At 49.1% G+C, this 17,508-nt stretch overlaps 1 protein-coding gene across 14 annotated transcripts in view; it reads left to right on the top strand.

The window, feature by feature from the left end:
- MBP (myelin basic protein) overlaps positions 1–17,508 on the top strand; it is a 141,056-nt gene that overhangs the window by 90,260 nt on the left and 33,288 nt on the right. For 13 of the 14 annotated variants that reach the window (NM_001434699.1, XM_070275080.1, XM_070275076.1 and 10 more), the window contains 1 exon segment: positions 10,097–10,533. In NM_001434699.1, the coding sequence (NP_001421628.1) occupies positions 10,097–10,533 (437 nt within the window). 14 annotated transcript variants of the gene reach the window in all.

The following is a 17,508-nucleotide window of genomic DNA, read 5'->3' as shown; positions in this document are numbered from 1 at the left end:
ATAGATGCGGAATTTCTGCCATAGCACATCCACGGGCCACACCATGAGCCTTTTTGTTTGCTTCGCCCTCCCTGGTGACCCCAAGCAGAGCATGCCAGGGACAGAAGTATTCCACAAACAAGGAGGGTCCTCTTCGGCCCTGGCCTACACTGGCAAATTCCACGGCTCCGCGGGCCCGGGGCCACCACGGGCTCCTCTGCAGAGAGTGGCTGGCATGGCCAGGTGGAAGCCATGCAGGTACCCCCAGAGCCCCTCCTTCTCGTATGGGCTGGTGGCCAAAGCACAGCTGTGGGCTGTTAGCGTGCAGCCCCCTTACCTTTGCCCGCTCTGGACAGCATGAATGTCTCCATCATTTTAGCCTGAGGTTCTGCCACGGCACTAAGCTTTGCCGCCTGGACTGTGGCAGGTGGATGTAAGGCTGTCCCCTCCAGGATGAGGGCCCCACCTGTCTTCATTTGCCGGACAGGAGTTGAGAGCTTGCGCAGAACCTGGGTTCCCGCGTACAATTGTCCCTGGTGCCGAGGCTGCAGGCCCGCTCTCTGCGGCCAATGCCTGGCTCTTCTGCAGAGGCTGAATCACAGAGGCACCGAATCCATGTTTAATCACAGCCCAGCAGAGCCACACACTTGGCAGCCCGTGTGGCGCCTCCAGCCCCCACCAAGTGGACGGGGCTACTGGTCCACGAGCAGAACTGGTGCCTTGCTCTCCTCTGCAGCTTCTCCTGTCAAATGGGAGGAGACGTTCTTCTATCAGCCAACGTATGTCAGCACCTCACTTACAGAAGAGTGACCTGGACATTTTGTTCAGACGGTAAATGACCAATTTCATGCCATCGACGAAAATGAGAATCTGGCCAGGCCTCAGGTCTAAACAAATGTAACGATCTGCCTCCTTTTTCTTTCGCTTTCCTGAAATCTCTCCTGGGGGGGAATTGAAGCATGCTCCTGCAGAAGGAAGCTGATGTTCTGATGTCACTGATGGGCGGGCTGGGGGGATGGGCACAGGAGGCGCTGAAGGGGCAGGAAAGGGGCAGAGGGCAGGCAGGCAGGCGTGTTTGTAGGCTCAAGAGAATTATGTGCTTTAAGGCAAAAGTCCTGTGACAGCAGATCTTAACCGTCTTCCCACCAACAGAAGCCAGTGAGAATCAGGATTTAGAAAGATCGCCTGAGGAAAGTGATAGTCTGTTTCAGTTTAGAGTTCTGAGTTTTTGTGTGGTTTTTCCTGGGCTGTAGGAAACAGTATCTCCTCAGTGTTTTGGAAATAGAATCTCTTCCACACTGGGCTGAAATATTGGATGCCTTTCTTAGCTCGCTACAACCATCTCCACATCTCTTAAGACAGACACATCTTGACTATAAGGAATGGGGGGTGACTTCAGATTCCCTCTCGTCTTCCGATACCGGGTCACCCACCCTGAAGGGCTGGAATGTGGGTGTGCATGGTCTTACTTTGCTGTGTCCACTTGTCCCAGTAAGAGAGGGCCCGAAGTAGGGTCCATTGTGGAAATCTAGATGGCACAATGGCTTTGATAGTCTCGATAATCTTTAATATACCATTCCATCTTAAAGATACGGGAGAAAAGTATAAGCTAAAAAAGTATGAGTTTAAAAACACCAAATTGAAGACCAAATAATTAAAGATTTCCTCCATTTCATGCATTCCACAGCGACAGTTTCTTTCATCTATTCCAGGCTGCTGCTTCAAGTAGGAAACTAAGGCTTAATCTGAACAATTAGGAAAGATAGCCCATTTCGGTGCCTTTGGATGCGTGGATTTACTTTTGGATAATACTTTCTGAAGGGGCTGTCGGCTAGGAAACCAGATTTCGAATCGCTTTAGGGAAAACCCTTTCAGTGTAGCCGGACAACGGGGCGTCCAGCTTCTCTGACTCCCGCCGTTGTGTTTAGATGGAAGTCACCCCAGTGTTCAGCGCCCGCATCCCCCTCTCTGCATCGATGCCTCTCCAGCCGGGAAGAGCTTTGTCCATGCAGGGTCCCTGTGTTCCCAGTGTCCTTCCAGTAATTTGTGCCGTATGCACAACAGTAGGGTTGCCAAAAGTGGAGACTCGACCTTTGTTGAGACACCAGCGAGCCCGCTAACCGTTCATGAGCTCTGTCTGTTGCCTGAGCTGCTGGAACGCTGGTTGCTGGTTGCTTGTCTGTTACCTTTAGGAATCGCAGCATTTCCATAGACAGTCGTCTGTACTCCAGGCTCTAAGAAAGATACCCAGGAATCGATGTGGGTTGGGCTCCTGTGGGGCCTCTGAGCTTGGGTCTGGGTACACTGCATACGTGAGACCCACTGGGAGGAAGTGGTGTGGACGGTAAGCTGGGAACGCCTGTCTCTGAGCCAGGAAACATCCTAGTTCCTGGTGAAAAGTCCCCGTGATGGAGCACAGATCTACCAAATCAGTTCAGTTGTGACTTTGGGGGCTTTTGTTGTTTTCTTTTTGGTAATTTTATGGGAACTTAAAGTACTCGAAACAACTAAAATTGTATTCTGGTCTGTAAACCTAACTAGATCTGCCCCCGCAAAACAATTGTTGTAAAATCAAGATAGAAATGTGGGTGAAACCAGTGCATCTGATCCCTCAAAATGAATAAGCAAATTTTATTTTTTGTCAAAATATCTGGTGGATGAGTGGTTGGTGGCAAAATGAGAACTGTGAGTTCAAAGGAGAGGCGATGCAGTCTGCAGGGTTTGGAATCTTTGCAGAGGGCAGAAGGTTCCATCCAAATTTCAGGTCTGTTGGAGCCCTGGGGCTTCCTAATGTTTCCCAGCCCTGCCCCCACCAGGAGGTCACTAGCCGGAATGGACACCATGGGAGGGAGGTATGGACAGATGCACCCGCTTTACGGGAGGGTCGGAAAGTGACCTCAGTGTGTCCCACAGCCCTTTATCCCGAGATGGTGCCTCTCTCGTTCTCCTGTTCTTCTGACACATACATCGTCCTTTTCCTTCAGTGAAATTCTGGGCTAGTACCTTGTGGTACATGTCATCTCTGGATGTCTTACCTGGCAAAATAAAGTCTTCTTGAAGTCCTGAGGTGGCAATATGAACACTCATTGTCCTTACCCCTAATTTTTACCATTTTCTTTGTCCGTGAAGTCTGAGAACCCCCTAAGATGGGAATAATGCGTATAAATGTAATAAACCAACAATGATGATTCATGGTGGGCTAAGCCTGTACTGCACATTTTTGAAGTTTATTGTTGGGAAAACCTCTAATTAACTGAGTGGTGATCATTTTTCATTGTTTCCAGCCTCATTAAAGATCTGATCAGCCATGAATATGAAGTTTTATTGAACTTTCCTAATGAACTTAGAGTTGGATGATCCATTAGGTCCAATGTTTCGATCTCTACTCCTGGGAAAAAACATACATACTTGTGGTGAAAAGAAGGACACTCACTTACATCTTGCCAATGGAAATTTTTTATTTTGTGGTTAAATTTAATCGGGTGACTTGCATTCACAGAGATGATCTCTGTATTAAGTTTTGTTCTGGTTTGGTGAGCAATATGGTCGTGCTCTGAATAAGTAGTTTCTATTCATGATGACCTGGAAACCTCTGGCATTTAGAGAAAGGTGCAAACCCAGCAGAGCAAGCAGTGAGCCGAGCTCAGGCTGACCTCGCTCCTGGAGACAGGTGCTGTGCGCTGGGTTGCACATGGTAGAGAGCTGCCTCCCAGGTCATCCCAGAGGTGTGAGCACGCGAGTTCAAGCCCAGACGGTGGCAGCAAGGTCTGTCACTGAGGAGGAGGCAGGCGGCAGCCTTCCAACAAGGGGCATTCACGGCACACAGCAGGATCAAGGGTGGAAACACCCAGCCCTGCGCAACAAGCAGCCCCACACACCGCGGTGGCCTCTGGACCACTCATGTCTTTGAAACGAAACTTGCCTTGTAAATACTGAGCACTGTTAGCGTAGGGGAGTAGGACGTGGCCCTGAGTGCCTGCAGTGCTGGCGTTAAAGGGTGCGCCTCAGCTGTTCGGAGAATGGGTAACTCATGGCCCACTCCGCCCCGGCCTATTAAAAAAGAGACAGGCTAGGGGCACCATCCTAGGCATTCTGATTTATTGGGTCTGGGGTGCACCTAGGCATTTGTATTTTTTCTCATGTGTATACACACACACACACACACACGCAGAGGCAGTTTTGATGAAATTTATTCATGGAATAGAATTTCCATGGATGCAATGAAATAGACCATTGTAAGATATATGCTCTAGGTAAAAAAACATATATAGTAATATTTAAATATAGGACAATATTCACTTCCTCATCACAGTTTTATTTGAGATGATCTTGTATGAATGTTTGATGTGTGTCATTTTCTGGTTATAGCAAGATGATGGCTAAGTGGCAGTTTGTAAACAATCACAGAGTTATTGCACTCTGAGCTTCTAAATTGTTACAGGGTAACACTTCGACTGTCAGAGTGGCGATGTAATTTTCAGACTTCCTGAACTCAGCCTTTTTTGGTGTTTAGCAGTCATTAATATATTATGCCAACGACAGCCGACGTTGTAAATTGTGAGTAGCCAGTTATGCGTGGGGGTGAGCAGGGGGACAGGAGGGTGTGCAGTGACGCGGCCACCTCCCACGCCTGCAGAGCACCCGGGCGCCCACTGGGTGCCTCCAGGTCTCTGTTGCTTGCAGGTGGGGACCCTGGCTGTGCTCTTAGCTCAGGACAGGTGGCTTTCTGGAGAGTCCCTCCATCTCTCCTGGTCAGTCCCTCTCTGTTACACAGCTGTGATCCAGCAATGTTTTACCCTCACACATGGGCAGTTAAATATTAACCTGAGAGGCAAAATCTAGTTGCGGTTAAAGCCAGTTGGGGCTGGAGAAGGCCCGGTGAGCGGCGTCCAGCACTGGGGAAATAGTCTGCAGTTTGCAGAACGTAGAGGCAGCTTTGGGCCTGGAATTAACGTGAATTCCTCCATCAAACTTTTCTGTGTCTCAGTTTCCTCATATGAATAAAAGGGCTCATAAAACCACCTGCTTCCTAGGGTCGTTGATAAGGCATATGAAATGCCCAGTGGGCAGCCAGCAAAGACTTTTCCTTTCCAGAGGGCTCTGTGGACAGCTGCCTTTGTGGGAGGACCGGCACTGGCGGAAAACTCAGCATGCCACCAAAACGTGGCGTGTGTTGCCGAAAGGGGCCTTACGGTGTTTGAGACAAGAATGTAGCTGCACCTTCCCGTTTCGTAGCTACACACACACCGACAGGCAGCTCGGCTCAGCGGCCTGCGAGGCCTTCAGCCAGCTACACGGCTGAGCTCCCTCCAGGGTCCTTCTCGGTTATGCCCTGCAGACCTCCAGCCCACGTTGGCCCTGCCCCTGGACGCTGCTGTCCACAGCTTTGCAACAATGGTAGTTTCTCTGCCGTCGGCATGGTCTGGTTTACTCCACATGGAGCTCAGGGCACAAGTGGATGAAATGTCCGGTCAGGTCAGTGCCTCTCAGTCCGTGTTCAGTCTGAGCAAGCAGCCCCGGTGTCTGAACTCAGATTCGGAGATCACGGAAGAACAGAGCAGGAAGGCTAAACTCTTCATTCTGGTCCCTGAGAGCCACGCTGACTGGTTAAATCCAGAATATTACAAAACCACTGCATAGCCAGAGAGAATTAGATTAGACAACTGAAATTCATTTCTAAGCCCAAGCTCCTTAGACCGTGAGTGTGAGCCTTTTAGGATTGAAGGGAAATTCTCGCTTAAAAGTAAACATATAAAATCCATTTAACAGCTACAATGCCAGTAGCTAAGTTCTAGCAACGGTGAGTGTGGGATTTGGTTTCTGTTTTTTCCTTTTGGAGTCACGGCCCGGTGCACAGCAGCACTTCTGTGACCACACGGCGAGCCCGGCAGAGCACCTCCCAGGGACCCGGGGCTGTGCGGTCCCCACCTTAGAGACAGCATCGCCCAGCCGGAGAGAACAGACAAGCAAAGAGAGGACAATTCAGAGAAAACGGAGGCGGTCGCTCTGTGGCGCCGAACACTCTAGAACGTTCGTCCACGGCAGCAGAAGCGTGGTCCAGCTGCCCAGAGCAGGCCTCCCGGGGAGGGTTAGGACGAGGACAGGGAGGCAGGCCATGGCAGCCTTGTCAAGACGGCAGAGGCCCAAGGACATGGAGGAGGGCACAGGTGCCGGGGTGTGTCGTGGAGCAAAGGGAAGAGTGGGCGGACAGGCTTGTCCTGGGCGCGTGAGAAAGGGGTCGCTGAGGGCCTGAATTAGGTGCCTTGTACTGGGACCTTTCGCAGTTCGCTCTGGCCACTGCGTGTCCCGTGGAATCCCATGAGAGAGCGAGGAGATGGTTAGTGGTGATGATGTAGCAAACGCCAGGACAAGGTGGCAGAAGAAAAGGGAGGAGGTGGTTGGAGGCATCTCATGTGAAGTCATCCAAAGGAAGGAGCTGCAGGACTCGGGACCCCCGGCTGCCGGGGATGAAGTCAGTGGGGAGCAGCGGACGCACGGGGATAAATGGTGCCATGGGGACCTTCGGCTGGAGCCTCCCTCGGGCCCAGACAGCTGTGAGTGTCTGTAAATAGGAAACACCGTCCCCCAACATCACCATGCCGCTTGGTGCATGTCTCTGTGCTCCAGAGCCCACTCTCGAGTGAGTGACACCTCCTCTCTTTCTCAGAGATGCTCCGGAAGGCCAGTCTGTGATTTGAACATCACCACCTTCAAAGGGCCGGGACATTCCCCACACCAGTTTTCTGGGGCTCCTTCTAGCATTAGATTGAGGTGGGGTTCTTTTTAAAGCAGGTTTCTTTCCAATTCCTGTAGAATTTGAACAATAATAGAGTCTATTGTAAGGGCCTGTTCTGGTAGAATGAGATCCACGCTCACAAATTGCGCACTGCATGCTCCGCTCCACAGTTACCGTCTGAATGAGAACTCGGCATTGGGCTTGAGTTTGACTAAAGCTGATATTAATTGACAAATTAAGACTGCGCTTGTCCCCACCAAAAATGCCACACATCCACAGACCCGACTTCTCCCCATACTCATTACGTGCTGGGAGAAGCTCCTCTCGGGACACAGATGCCCTCTGTGCCTCACAAATAACTGTATTCAGGGACACAAAGCCCAACTGTTGTGAAAATATTAGTATTCAGATGCGCCTGTGTTTTGTTAATGCATTTAATCATGTACAATGTGGCCATTGCTTTCCTTTCACATTTGCGTTAATTTATATTAGCCACAGAATATAAAGCACAACTAGAAAATCAGACTATTTCTCTTGCAACCTATATGTTAGCATTGCATTCCTGCAAAAATCCACAGCCCTATGCTGCCCCGGTGCTCTTCATGTTGCTTTTTTATACTGCTACGATGCAGAGGCATTTAATAGATACGTTAGAAATATCAGGTTCAAATGTGGCTGAATTAGTCAGTGGTCATATAAGATGCTCCCTATTCTAAGTGACAGATTTCTAAGGCAGGTAGCATGGCTGGCACCAGGCACAGCTGAACACATGATGACACTACGCACTGTCTCAGGAGTGTGAATGAGGGCAAACCTTTATGCTGTATGTTGGGAGTAAGTTACTCTGCTTTGGAAAGGCAGGTCAGTATATTGACTGCGTGATGAGTGTCATTCATGCGACAGCCTTTTGACTCCTATGATTTTGTTGAAAGAGCGTAGAATCATTTGCCTTTTGTTATTTATGTATTTGTGGAAGTGTATGTTGTAGAGATTCAAAACTCCACAAATACATATAACAAAAGGAAAACAACCCCGCCTCACCTCTGTGTGCAATCAGCCCTCAGATCAGTCACCTTCCAGCAGCCCCCAGGGCACGACCCTGGCCCCATTTCTCCCGTGGACGGCAGCCCCTCCCACCTGTGTTCCCCTGCTCCTGTGCTGGCCTACAGACCAAGCCGTCTGCCACCTTGAAGTCCACTCCTGCCTTGAAGTTCCCTTGGTGGTCTCTGGTTGCTCTTCAGAGAAAAGGCCAGTTCCTTGCCTCAAAGCCCTGCTCACTCCGGCCCCGCACCCCGAGCACCTTCTCCACCTCTCCTTCTCCCTCCACCATCCTCCACCTCTCCTTCTCCCTCCACCATCCTCCACCTCGCCTCTGCCCTCCACCATCCTCCACCTCTCCTTCTCCCACCACCATCTTCCACCTCTCCTTCTCCCACCACCATCCTCCACCTCGCTTCTCCCCTCCACCATCCTCCACCTTGCTTCTCCTCTCCACCATCCTCCACCTCTCCTTCTCCCACCACCATCCTCCACCTCGCTTCTCCCCTCCACCATCCTCCCACTCACCTGCTCCCTCTCACCTCAGGCCTTGCACCAGCTTCCTCAGGCTCCCCGCCTTTCTGCCTCTCCCATGTGAACACACCAACTTTCTTCCTGCCCAGGCCTCCTGTTGGGTGTCCTTCCCTCTGCAGAAGCACCCCAGCCCCCCAAGTCCTCACATGGCCGCTCTCTCATTTCAACCCAATGTTTCCTCGAGGGGCCTTCCTAACCCCCCTTACCTGTTCTGTTTTCTTTTGTGTCATTACTTGATATGAAATTACGCATTGTATACATCGTGGCCATCCCGCAAGTTACCATGAACTAGGAGACTTAAATCAGCAGGAGTTTCTTCTCTCACACTCTGGGGGCTGGAGGTCTGGCATCAAGGTGTCGGCAGGGCCGTGCTCTCCCTGGGCTCCGGGGAGGGTCTGTTCCATGTCTCCTACCTCTTGGTGTTCCTGGCAACTCTTGGTGTCCTTTGTCTTCTAGACACATCCCTCCAGTCCTTGCTTCCCTCGTCACATGACCTCTTCCCTGAGTAGCCGTGTCCTAATCCTCCCCTTCTTCTAAGGACACCAGTCATAGGGTCAGGCCCACCCTACTCCAGTACAACTTCATCGTAACTTGGCTGTACCTACAAAAGACTTTATTTCCAAATATGGTCACATTCATAGGTACAGGGGTTAGGACGTGGACATGCCATTGTAGGGGACAGTATTCAACTCGTAACATTCATTTTCACCTATGTTCATGAGACATGGACCACACCTCGTCCGTCTAGAACAATACTTCACACTGTTAAGTACTCAGTAAGTAATGGGTGGATGGCGAGTGGGTGAATGGTTAGGTAGATGGATGGATGGGTGGGTGGATGGGTGGATAGATGGATGGGTGGATAGATGGATGGGTGGCTGGATGGGTGGGTGGATGGGTGGCTGTACAGATGAATGGATGGATGGATGCTGTTGGATAAATGTCAGTGAACAGGTTGGTTAGATGGATGGATGGGATTATAGGAAACTAGGAGTAAACCCACATTTTCCATAGATAAATAATAAAGTTTGGAGAGGAGACTAACTAAATGATGTTCATTTAAACCCAACATGTAACTTGAAAGCAAAATGAATGTATTGCCATTCTTGAGAGAAATGCTTTATTTTTTGTAAAAAGCTATGAGATGGTGGTATATTTATGAAATATCCCATTCCTACTTCAAATTTTCTAATTGTAGCTGCTTACAGGGGAGAAGCCAAATCAAAATGTCCTGAATAAGCAGTTCTCCAATGCAAGAGGCCTCTTGTGGAATCTGGAAACTAAAGAATTCTAAATGCCCCATTTCTTTAAGGCATGATTTGCAAAAAGAGATGGGAAGTTCCCTTTTTACCAAGAATACTAAAAATACCTTTCGTCAAATAAATGCTCCCAAAAGGTTTAGCTTGTTCACCAGAGGCTCTTTAGATGATAAGTGCCCCAAGAAGTGCCAGCAGTCCTGGATTCTCCAGAGGCAGTAACGGCAGCTCCCAAGGGGACATGCTGATGCGTGTGCTGTGCTGGCTCAGCAGGCCACTTGAGCAGGAAGCCCTGGCGGCTTTCTCTGGGGTGCCAAATCTCGAGTAACTGAGGCAGTTCCCAGAGCCTCTGAAACACAGAGCTGCAACTAGGCTGCGCAGTCCAGGTTGGTTTCTGCCAAAGGCGGTCTGGAGCTGCCATGTAGCTTTATGGCACTGCGCACATTCTGTGGATTTTGCAGGAGACAACCAGTCCACTAGCCCTGGAAGAAAGCAGCATTGTCCCGCACTCTGCTTTGCACAGCCCGTATTCATATCTCACTGTTGTTTGCAGGAGAGGCAGATGTGGACCAGAACAATGGGAGCCCCTCTCAGGACACAGCGGTGACAGACTCCAAGCGCACAGCGGACCCAAAGAATGCCTGGCAGGATGCCAACCCAGCTGACCCAGGGGGCCGCCCCCACTTGATCCGCCTCTTTTCCCGAGATGCCCCGGGGAGGGAGGACAACACCTTCAAAGACAGGCCCTCGGAGTCAGACGAGCTTCAGACGATCCAAGAGGACAGTGCAGCCGCTCCCGAGGGCCTAGATGTGATGGCGTCACAGAAGAGACCCTCCCAGAGGCACGGATCAAAGTACCTGGCCTCAGCAAGCACCATGGATCACGCCAGGCATGGCTTCCTCCCGAGGCACAGAGACACGGGCATCCTCGACTCCTTGGGGCGCTTCTTTGGCGGTGACAGGGGTGTGCCCAAGCGGGGCTCAGGCAAGGTGAGCGCTGAGGAGTAGAGGAGCACCCAAAGGTGTGCCCGCTTTAGTGTAAATGGAAAAGGAAGGAAAATCAACAGGTGAACTAAGCCGTTAGAGGAGGTGCTGGCGCAGCCTCTTAGCTGTCTAGGGTGTTGTCCTTGCCAGAAATGCTTGCGGGCCGTGGGAGGGGTCCTGGGTTGCTGCTTAGAATATTTCCACTTAACCCACCCTGTTTCTCCTCCTCACAAGGGATGGCAGTCAGGATGTGGCTCAGGAATGCAAGAGCGTTCTGAATCTGCATCTCGAGGGTGCTGTGGGTACGGGCTTTGCAGAAAGAGCACTGTCGTCTCGGGTCTTTTCTGTCTTATGTTTGGGGGCTTTATGGCTGATTTTCCTTCTGCTGCCCACGCTTTTGGGTTCAACATTGGGTTATGCTAGTTTTTTCTCGGACTCAGTGCTGCTAGCTTCACGTCGCTTTGCAACCAGAAGGCGACTGAGAACTTCTGAACAAACTCGAAACTTCAGTTCGCCTTGAGCGAAGTGTCTGTTTTGTCTGAGTTGTTAGAGGCGGAGGGTGGAGGGCCAAGGAGTGTGTCTGTGAATGAAAACCGTATTGTTTGTTATTCCATTAATTTGAATGTAGAATCCGTGAAGTTTCATTATTTAAATGTTCTGTAGCTAAAAATATATCACAAGAAAAATCGCTCCTATTGTGGTCCCGTTTCTGACAGTGGCTTCTGGAGTCGATGGTGAATCGGGCATCTGTGGCTGATGTTTCATTAAAGAACCAGAGCCCATGTGACATTCCCATAGCAAATACATGGCATGTCACGTGACTTCTTAGAGTGCTGGATAGCTGGGTAATTTTGGAAGGAGAGCGGTTTTTCAAAACAGGCCCCGGTTTACTGGGTGTGCTCACGAAACACGTAAGACACAGCTGTTCTTCCAGCTGCTTACTGGGCTTATTGGGAAAGGCCTCCGGGAATGTAAGAGGCTTTGGGGTCAAGTGTGGAGCAGAGGGCCCGCATCATGTGAGACAACATCACAAAACTCTGGGACAACCTGGAATTAAGGATATTTACAGTTTGCTTTGGTCTCTAACAATAATTCTTAAAATTAGTGAAGATGATGAAATTGTTGAAGATAAACAGAAATGTCGGGTTTGCCTTTTGTGGGGGTGTCCGCGCACTGAGGCTTCAGGCGCTGGCAATGGCTCCAGCATCTGCTCCGAGTTGAGGTCCCTCCTGTGACAGTTGTCAGGACTTTTGTGAATAACACACAATACATATTAAGCGATCATGGAATTCATTGCCTGGTTGGTTCCTTGTGTTTGCATTTGTAGAGATTTTATCTTATTTTGGGGCTGTCTTCCCTCACCCTGAAAAGTCGGGCGTCGGACCTGTTTCTAATGCTAATTTCAATCTGAGGGGCTTTTTCAAACACAGCTATCAAACCACACCGGCCTCAGGCCACCTAATGGAGGCTTGCTATTATGCTAAGCACCCCACCTGCACGCAGTGTCTCCAGTTTTGAAACCTTAAACTATTCTGCTTAACTCAAGGAGCAGGACAAATAGAATTAAACTGGGCAGAAAAGATTGACTAGCTGGATAGCATATGTTATAAAACAAGCTTCATTTTGGTGGTAATGGTTTAAGCTGAAATAAAATTGTGGAAGCATTTATATCAGTCTTTGTGGCTTTATCTCAGAATGGATATATGTACATAGACACATATGTGTTTTTCTTCCTTGATATAGAATTACAAACTTTGTTGCTGTAAGTCTCCTGGACTCTTCAATATTTTCAAAGAAAAGATTCTGGTCTGAGAAGTAGCCATCCACTTTACAAAATAGTGTTGCTAGATTATTAAAGATCCAGAGAAATGAAAACATTTTCACAGGCGTTTGAAAAATAAAAACAATGTTTAAGTAGTTGTTTTAGAATTTTGGAAGTATCGATTCTGTTCGCTACTGAATGTTGAATAAAGAAGATTTAAAAATCAACAGCCTTGCCCTTTGATGCCCAAGAAATGGAGGAGAGTTTGCGTGTGTAGCGATGCAGCTGGTCATCACACAGGCCAGAGACACATTCCTGCCCAGGGGCTTTGCTGCGAGATGCGGCCGGATTACTGGCAGTATTTGTTCAGCCCACCTGTTGTACTGTGGATTCTCTGTTTGATTTAAACACTAGGATGTGAGCTTAACATACTCTCCGCCCAGTGACACACCCGCCACGGCCCTAGAAGTCTGGGGTGCTTATTGGTGTGCGCTGCTGAGGGGTTATTTGTTGTTTTTTGTTTTTTCTTTTGTTTTGCTCTGTTTGTAAATCAAGAGAGCCCATTTTATGTGCTAGAAAGGTCCTTGGGTTGAAGCTTGAGAAAAGAAGAGACGCGCAGGCCTGCTTGCTCTCCATAGAAGCCCAGCTCACAATTTCCCTTTCTGGCCATTGTCTAAGGGAGTGGGATGAGAAAGGTGCCCTCAGGCCCACGGGACAGCGGCTCGCATTAGCGTGTGTTCAGGGGAAGCATTTACTCTGCTCACCTGTCTGGCAGGTTTTTCCTGGGTGGAATCCTGCAAGGCTGCCAGGAGCCGTGGCTCCTGGAACAGCGGCCGTGGGTCCCTGCGCCCAGCTGCCCCTCCCTCCCCTGAGAGTGGGGCCTGGGCCCTGGGAGGAGCCGCCACCCCCAGTCCCCGGAATGCCCGACCTCGCCACCCTTGGGGTGGCTGGGGAGTTGACCTTCAGGGAAAGTGCCTCGTGAATTGCTTGAGGAGCCCTATTCTTCCGAGAGCTGCAGATGAAAAGCGCATTCACGGAAACACGCTCCTTTGTTGCAAGAGGAAAGAAAGAAGGCCTGTGTGGCTGCCTTTAAGGAAGGGGTTTTTCGATTCCCTGGAATGTGGGGCCTTGTGAGGAATGGGCAGGCATTTAGGACGAAGATTAAAGTGCATTTGGTCCCTTTACAAAGGGTGGCTCTCCTAAGCTGCCATCCTTCCCCTCCACTCCTGGCCAGACCGCCAGCCAGCTCCACCCCGTGCAGAGCTGGTGCCCACGGCGCCTCAGGCCTGACCAGCCAAAGCCTTGAAACATTAGCTTCGGAAACGCTTCTCACTCCTTTTTATCTCGAAGAAGTAAGGTTTAACAAAATAACTAAGCTGGACACAGTGATGTAAGACCTGGGCACTTCCCAAGTAAGAGAGCGATGAGAACATACCAACTTCACATTTCTCCTTATCGGTGTACTTGTAAAGAGTTTTTTAAAGCTAGTTTCTGTACTGATGATTTTACTGATTTTTCTCTATTTACTTTACATTCAAAGCTCCGTTTATAATCTGCCAGTCTCAGCATTCCGTTAGTCCGCATTCAGTATTCCTCGAGGCCTCCCATTTGGACCGTACAGGACAGGAACCCGTTCTGTCATTTAACGCTGTGGGATGTGATCAGTCTTGTAAATTAATCATGAGGTTCTGTTCCCTGATTTTTTTTCATTGCATTTTAATTTCATTTAACACGTTTTAATGCTACAGTAACTTAATTCTTCATTGTTAACACGATACCCTAATTTTGTAGACATATTCTGTAATCCTACAGGGAGTGTAACATCTGGAGATGATGTGAAGGACACAGTAGGAAGTGAGTGGGGGCTCCACTCCATGAGGGTGTGCAGCCCAAAGTCAGTGGCCAGCGGAACTGCACTCACTCGTTTGTGCTATGAGTGCGTTCACTCACAGGAATGCCTCAGTGCACCCAGAGCCAGACTCTCCAAGGATGTCTCCATGGCAACGACCCTGCCACTCAGTGCATCATTTTGCCAAGAGATCTGGCCAGAGAAAATCTAGATGTGGTGGGTGTATTTGTTTCTGCACCCAAACAAAAACTTGTTGAAATTTTCCTATAGGAATTCATTTTGAAGGATCATTACCCTGATCAATTATTGACCAGTGATTTCCCCGGCTCAGCTACCAGCCAGTCCCTGTGTCCTCCTCTTGCCTCCAGAGCCTCAGTTGTCCACTGTTATTTAAAGAGGCGGTGGTTGAATTGGAGTGTTCTGTGCCTGTGTGGGTGGGGATTTGGCTGCGTCCTCTGTGTGAGGGATACATTGTAAATTATGTTGATGTATTTAATGGTGATTGCCTTCTGGTGATTGTATTCCACTTTGATTTTGTGATAAACTTTCGCTATATATATGTTTCTTCCTTTTTATGCATTTATTAAACATTTTAACAGACCGAGGATGGTGTACTAATTGCATGTGCATTTTTTAAGTTGTCTTTTCTGGTGTCCCTCCCTTACTAAGTACATTTGTTACTGGCATTTTCGGGGCCTCCTGATGGACCAACCAGCAAGTGAGTCTGAGGGCTGAGCGCCGGCCATTCCTGCACCCGGAGGTCAGTTTCTCGCTCGTTGCTTTTACACACACAGACATTTCGTTCTTTGCTCTCCACTGACAGCTCGGTCCCAGTCTCTCCATTATGTCTGTTCTAGTTTTGATGCTTCTCTCAAAGCGCCGTCCTGCAAGTCTTTGGGGAAGCATGTCTGGGACACAGTGTGCTCAACAGCGTTTACTGGACGGTTGAGCGCACAGAGACCGGCCCCTCCTGCGGTCCCTGGGAGGGTGCGTGTGAAGGGTGTCAGAGAAACCCTCGAGAATTGGAAGGTCAAGGTGGGCTGGCTCTTCTTAAGAATGCCAGTGCGTGTATAAGATGAAGGGTAAGCTGGGGTCACTGATAAACTAGGCGTAAAAGCAGAGCTATGCAATTCACTTTGATCTGTCTTCCATTCATCTGTGTAACACATCTTCCCAGCACACCCTCGGACTAACTCCTCTGCTCTTCAACTCATTTCCATTTTACGGCGTTCCTTTCCATCGCCATTGATTTCCCTTTTGGTAAAAGGATCAGCCATTTGGTAACAGGCAATTCTAATGGGTTGATGAAGAGCTTAGTTCAACATCCGAGAAAAACATCTTCGTTAGGGAGAGAACCACTCGCCAGAGCTCGCGTAGAGCCCACTAAGGAATTGACTTAATCTATGAGAACTGAGAAATCTCTCATCAAACTCTGGTCTAATGTGTTCTCTCAGCGTTTTCCATTATGTCTGTCACCACATTCTCAAATGCTCTGAGATCATCCTTCTTCATAAAAAATAGTCAAAAGGGAGAATAAAACTAAAGAAAAACGAACTCTTCCAAGGGAGCCACACACACGATTTCTATAAGAGGCTCTTCCTGCCTCTGTCTCCCCAGCTCTTGTTGGGGCACAGCCCTCCTATTGTGTTGCTCATATTCCCGCTTCTTCTCCTGAAGAAACTCTGCTTTTCTGATCAGGCTGAGCATGTGTCCACATGAGGTGTGGAGCATCCCTCTGCCGCTCACACCGTGGGAGGAAAGCTTGTCGTCCCTCTCCCGGCCCCTGCTGGGAGGGCAGGCTGCCCACGAGGGCAGGGGGACCTTGTGCTGCTGTAAGCCGGTCGGTTCCCCGGGGGCCGGCCCCTGTCTCAGTGCTGCGGGCTCCCTCTGCGCCAGCCCCTGTCTGCCGCACACCAGGAAGTCTGGGTGTGACAAGAGAGGGGGCTTCACACCGGCCCCCCAGAGCTGCCTGCAGATGTCTCAAAGAGATGATCCTCTTCATTAAGGAGCGACATTGCCTCAAATCGAAGGAAAATAAATTAGAAAATTCTTTGCCTTTTGACCACGTATATAAGGTGGACTTGCCCATACTCTCCCTGGGAGGGCGTCCCTCCCTGTGGGGACAACCAGGCTTTATCAGAGGGAGACCACCACAGGCTCACCCCCTGAGATGTACTGTAAAATAAGTACTCAGTTGTCTTACCCTGTTAAGTACCCACGACCAGGAAGTAAAGGCACCAGCACTTCCCGCTGGTGTGGAAATCGCCTCTGTGCAGAGAATGGATCATGAGTCAGTCGTATAGCGAAGCCCACACTCACCACAGAATTGCCTCCCGACCCCTGGTCTGTTCACGTTACAATTATGTTTCTAGAATGCAATAACAGTTTTCTGTGTCATAACGACTGTTTATTTCCGTGCATAACAAGCTGTTACCCTGTTTTTTTAAAAATCCATTTCATCTGTAGCCAATGCAAGACATCTCTTGAAACTTATTGCGTTGATTTTGTCTCTTGACCACTATAAAGCTTTGTCTCTCTCTATCTCTCTTCCTCTCTCTCTCTCTCTGTCTCCTTCTCTGTCTCTCTCGCTTCCTCTCTTACGCCATTTTGCTATGGAAGGTCAAAAGAGAGGAACTTTCTGCAGCCTGTTTACCTTGGTGCTGTAATAATATTCTCTCAACCACGCTGCTCACAGTGGGTTGATAAGGCAGGTGCTGTCTTATAGCTAATAGAATAGGGAAAACACTAAATTAGGAGCAAATCCTATTTAGGAAAATTTATAACAAGAGAGAGAAGGTTAGTGCATAGCTCACGTCAAGGAATATTAAGTTCCTGTTAATATTAAACTCCTGAACCTCACCAGCAGCAAGGAAGAATGTCTGTGACAAAGTGTAACTTCCAGTGGTTGCTGACGATTTTGAGCACTCTGGTGCCCTTAAAATGAGGTCCTCATGCTCCAGAAAAAAACCTGAAAACGCCCACAGTGAGAGCCACGCTCACCTCCGGAGCAGGAGCATTTCCACTTGTGAATCCAGTACAGAAGCTGGCACAGTGGCTGCAAAAGAAAAAAATAAATAAAGCTCCACAAATAAAACTGAGTGTGAAATGGATCTATTCCGTGACAGACTTCAAAGAGCCCTCGGCTCCTCCCATCAGCCAGGAGAGGCTTTCTTTACTGCTCAGAAACCTTGCGTCTGGTGCCTGCTACAATTTTAAGAAAATCTGGTCACGTAATTAGGTACAGGGCTCCAGAACAGATTCTAAAGGAAAGAATTTTTCCTAAACCCTTCCTCTTGTTCCTTTTCTTCTGACGTCCATCCGTCTGTCCTAGGGGCTCACGCCGCCATCTTCTCCTTCCCGGTGTCCCTAA

This window comes from Equus caballus, chromosome 8 (genome assembly GCF_041296265.1).
Source record: "Equus caballus isolate H_3958 breed thoroughbred chromosome 8, TB-T2T, whole genome shotgun sequence".
Classification (NCBI taxonomy): domain Eukaryota; kingdom Metazoa; phylum Chordata; class Mammalia; order Perissodactyla; family Equidae; genus Equus; species Equus caballus.
Note: the sequence above shows the minus strand (reverse complement) of the source record. Positions and strands in the feature narration are given on the sequence as shown.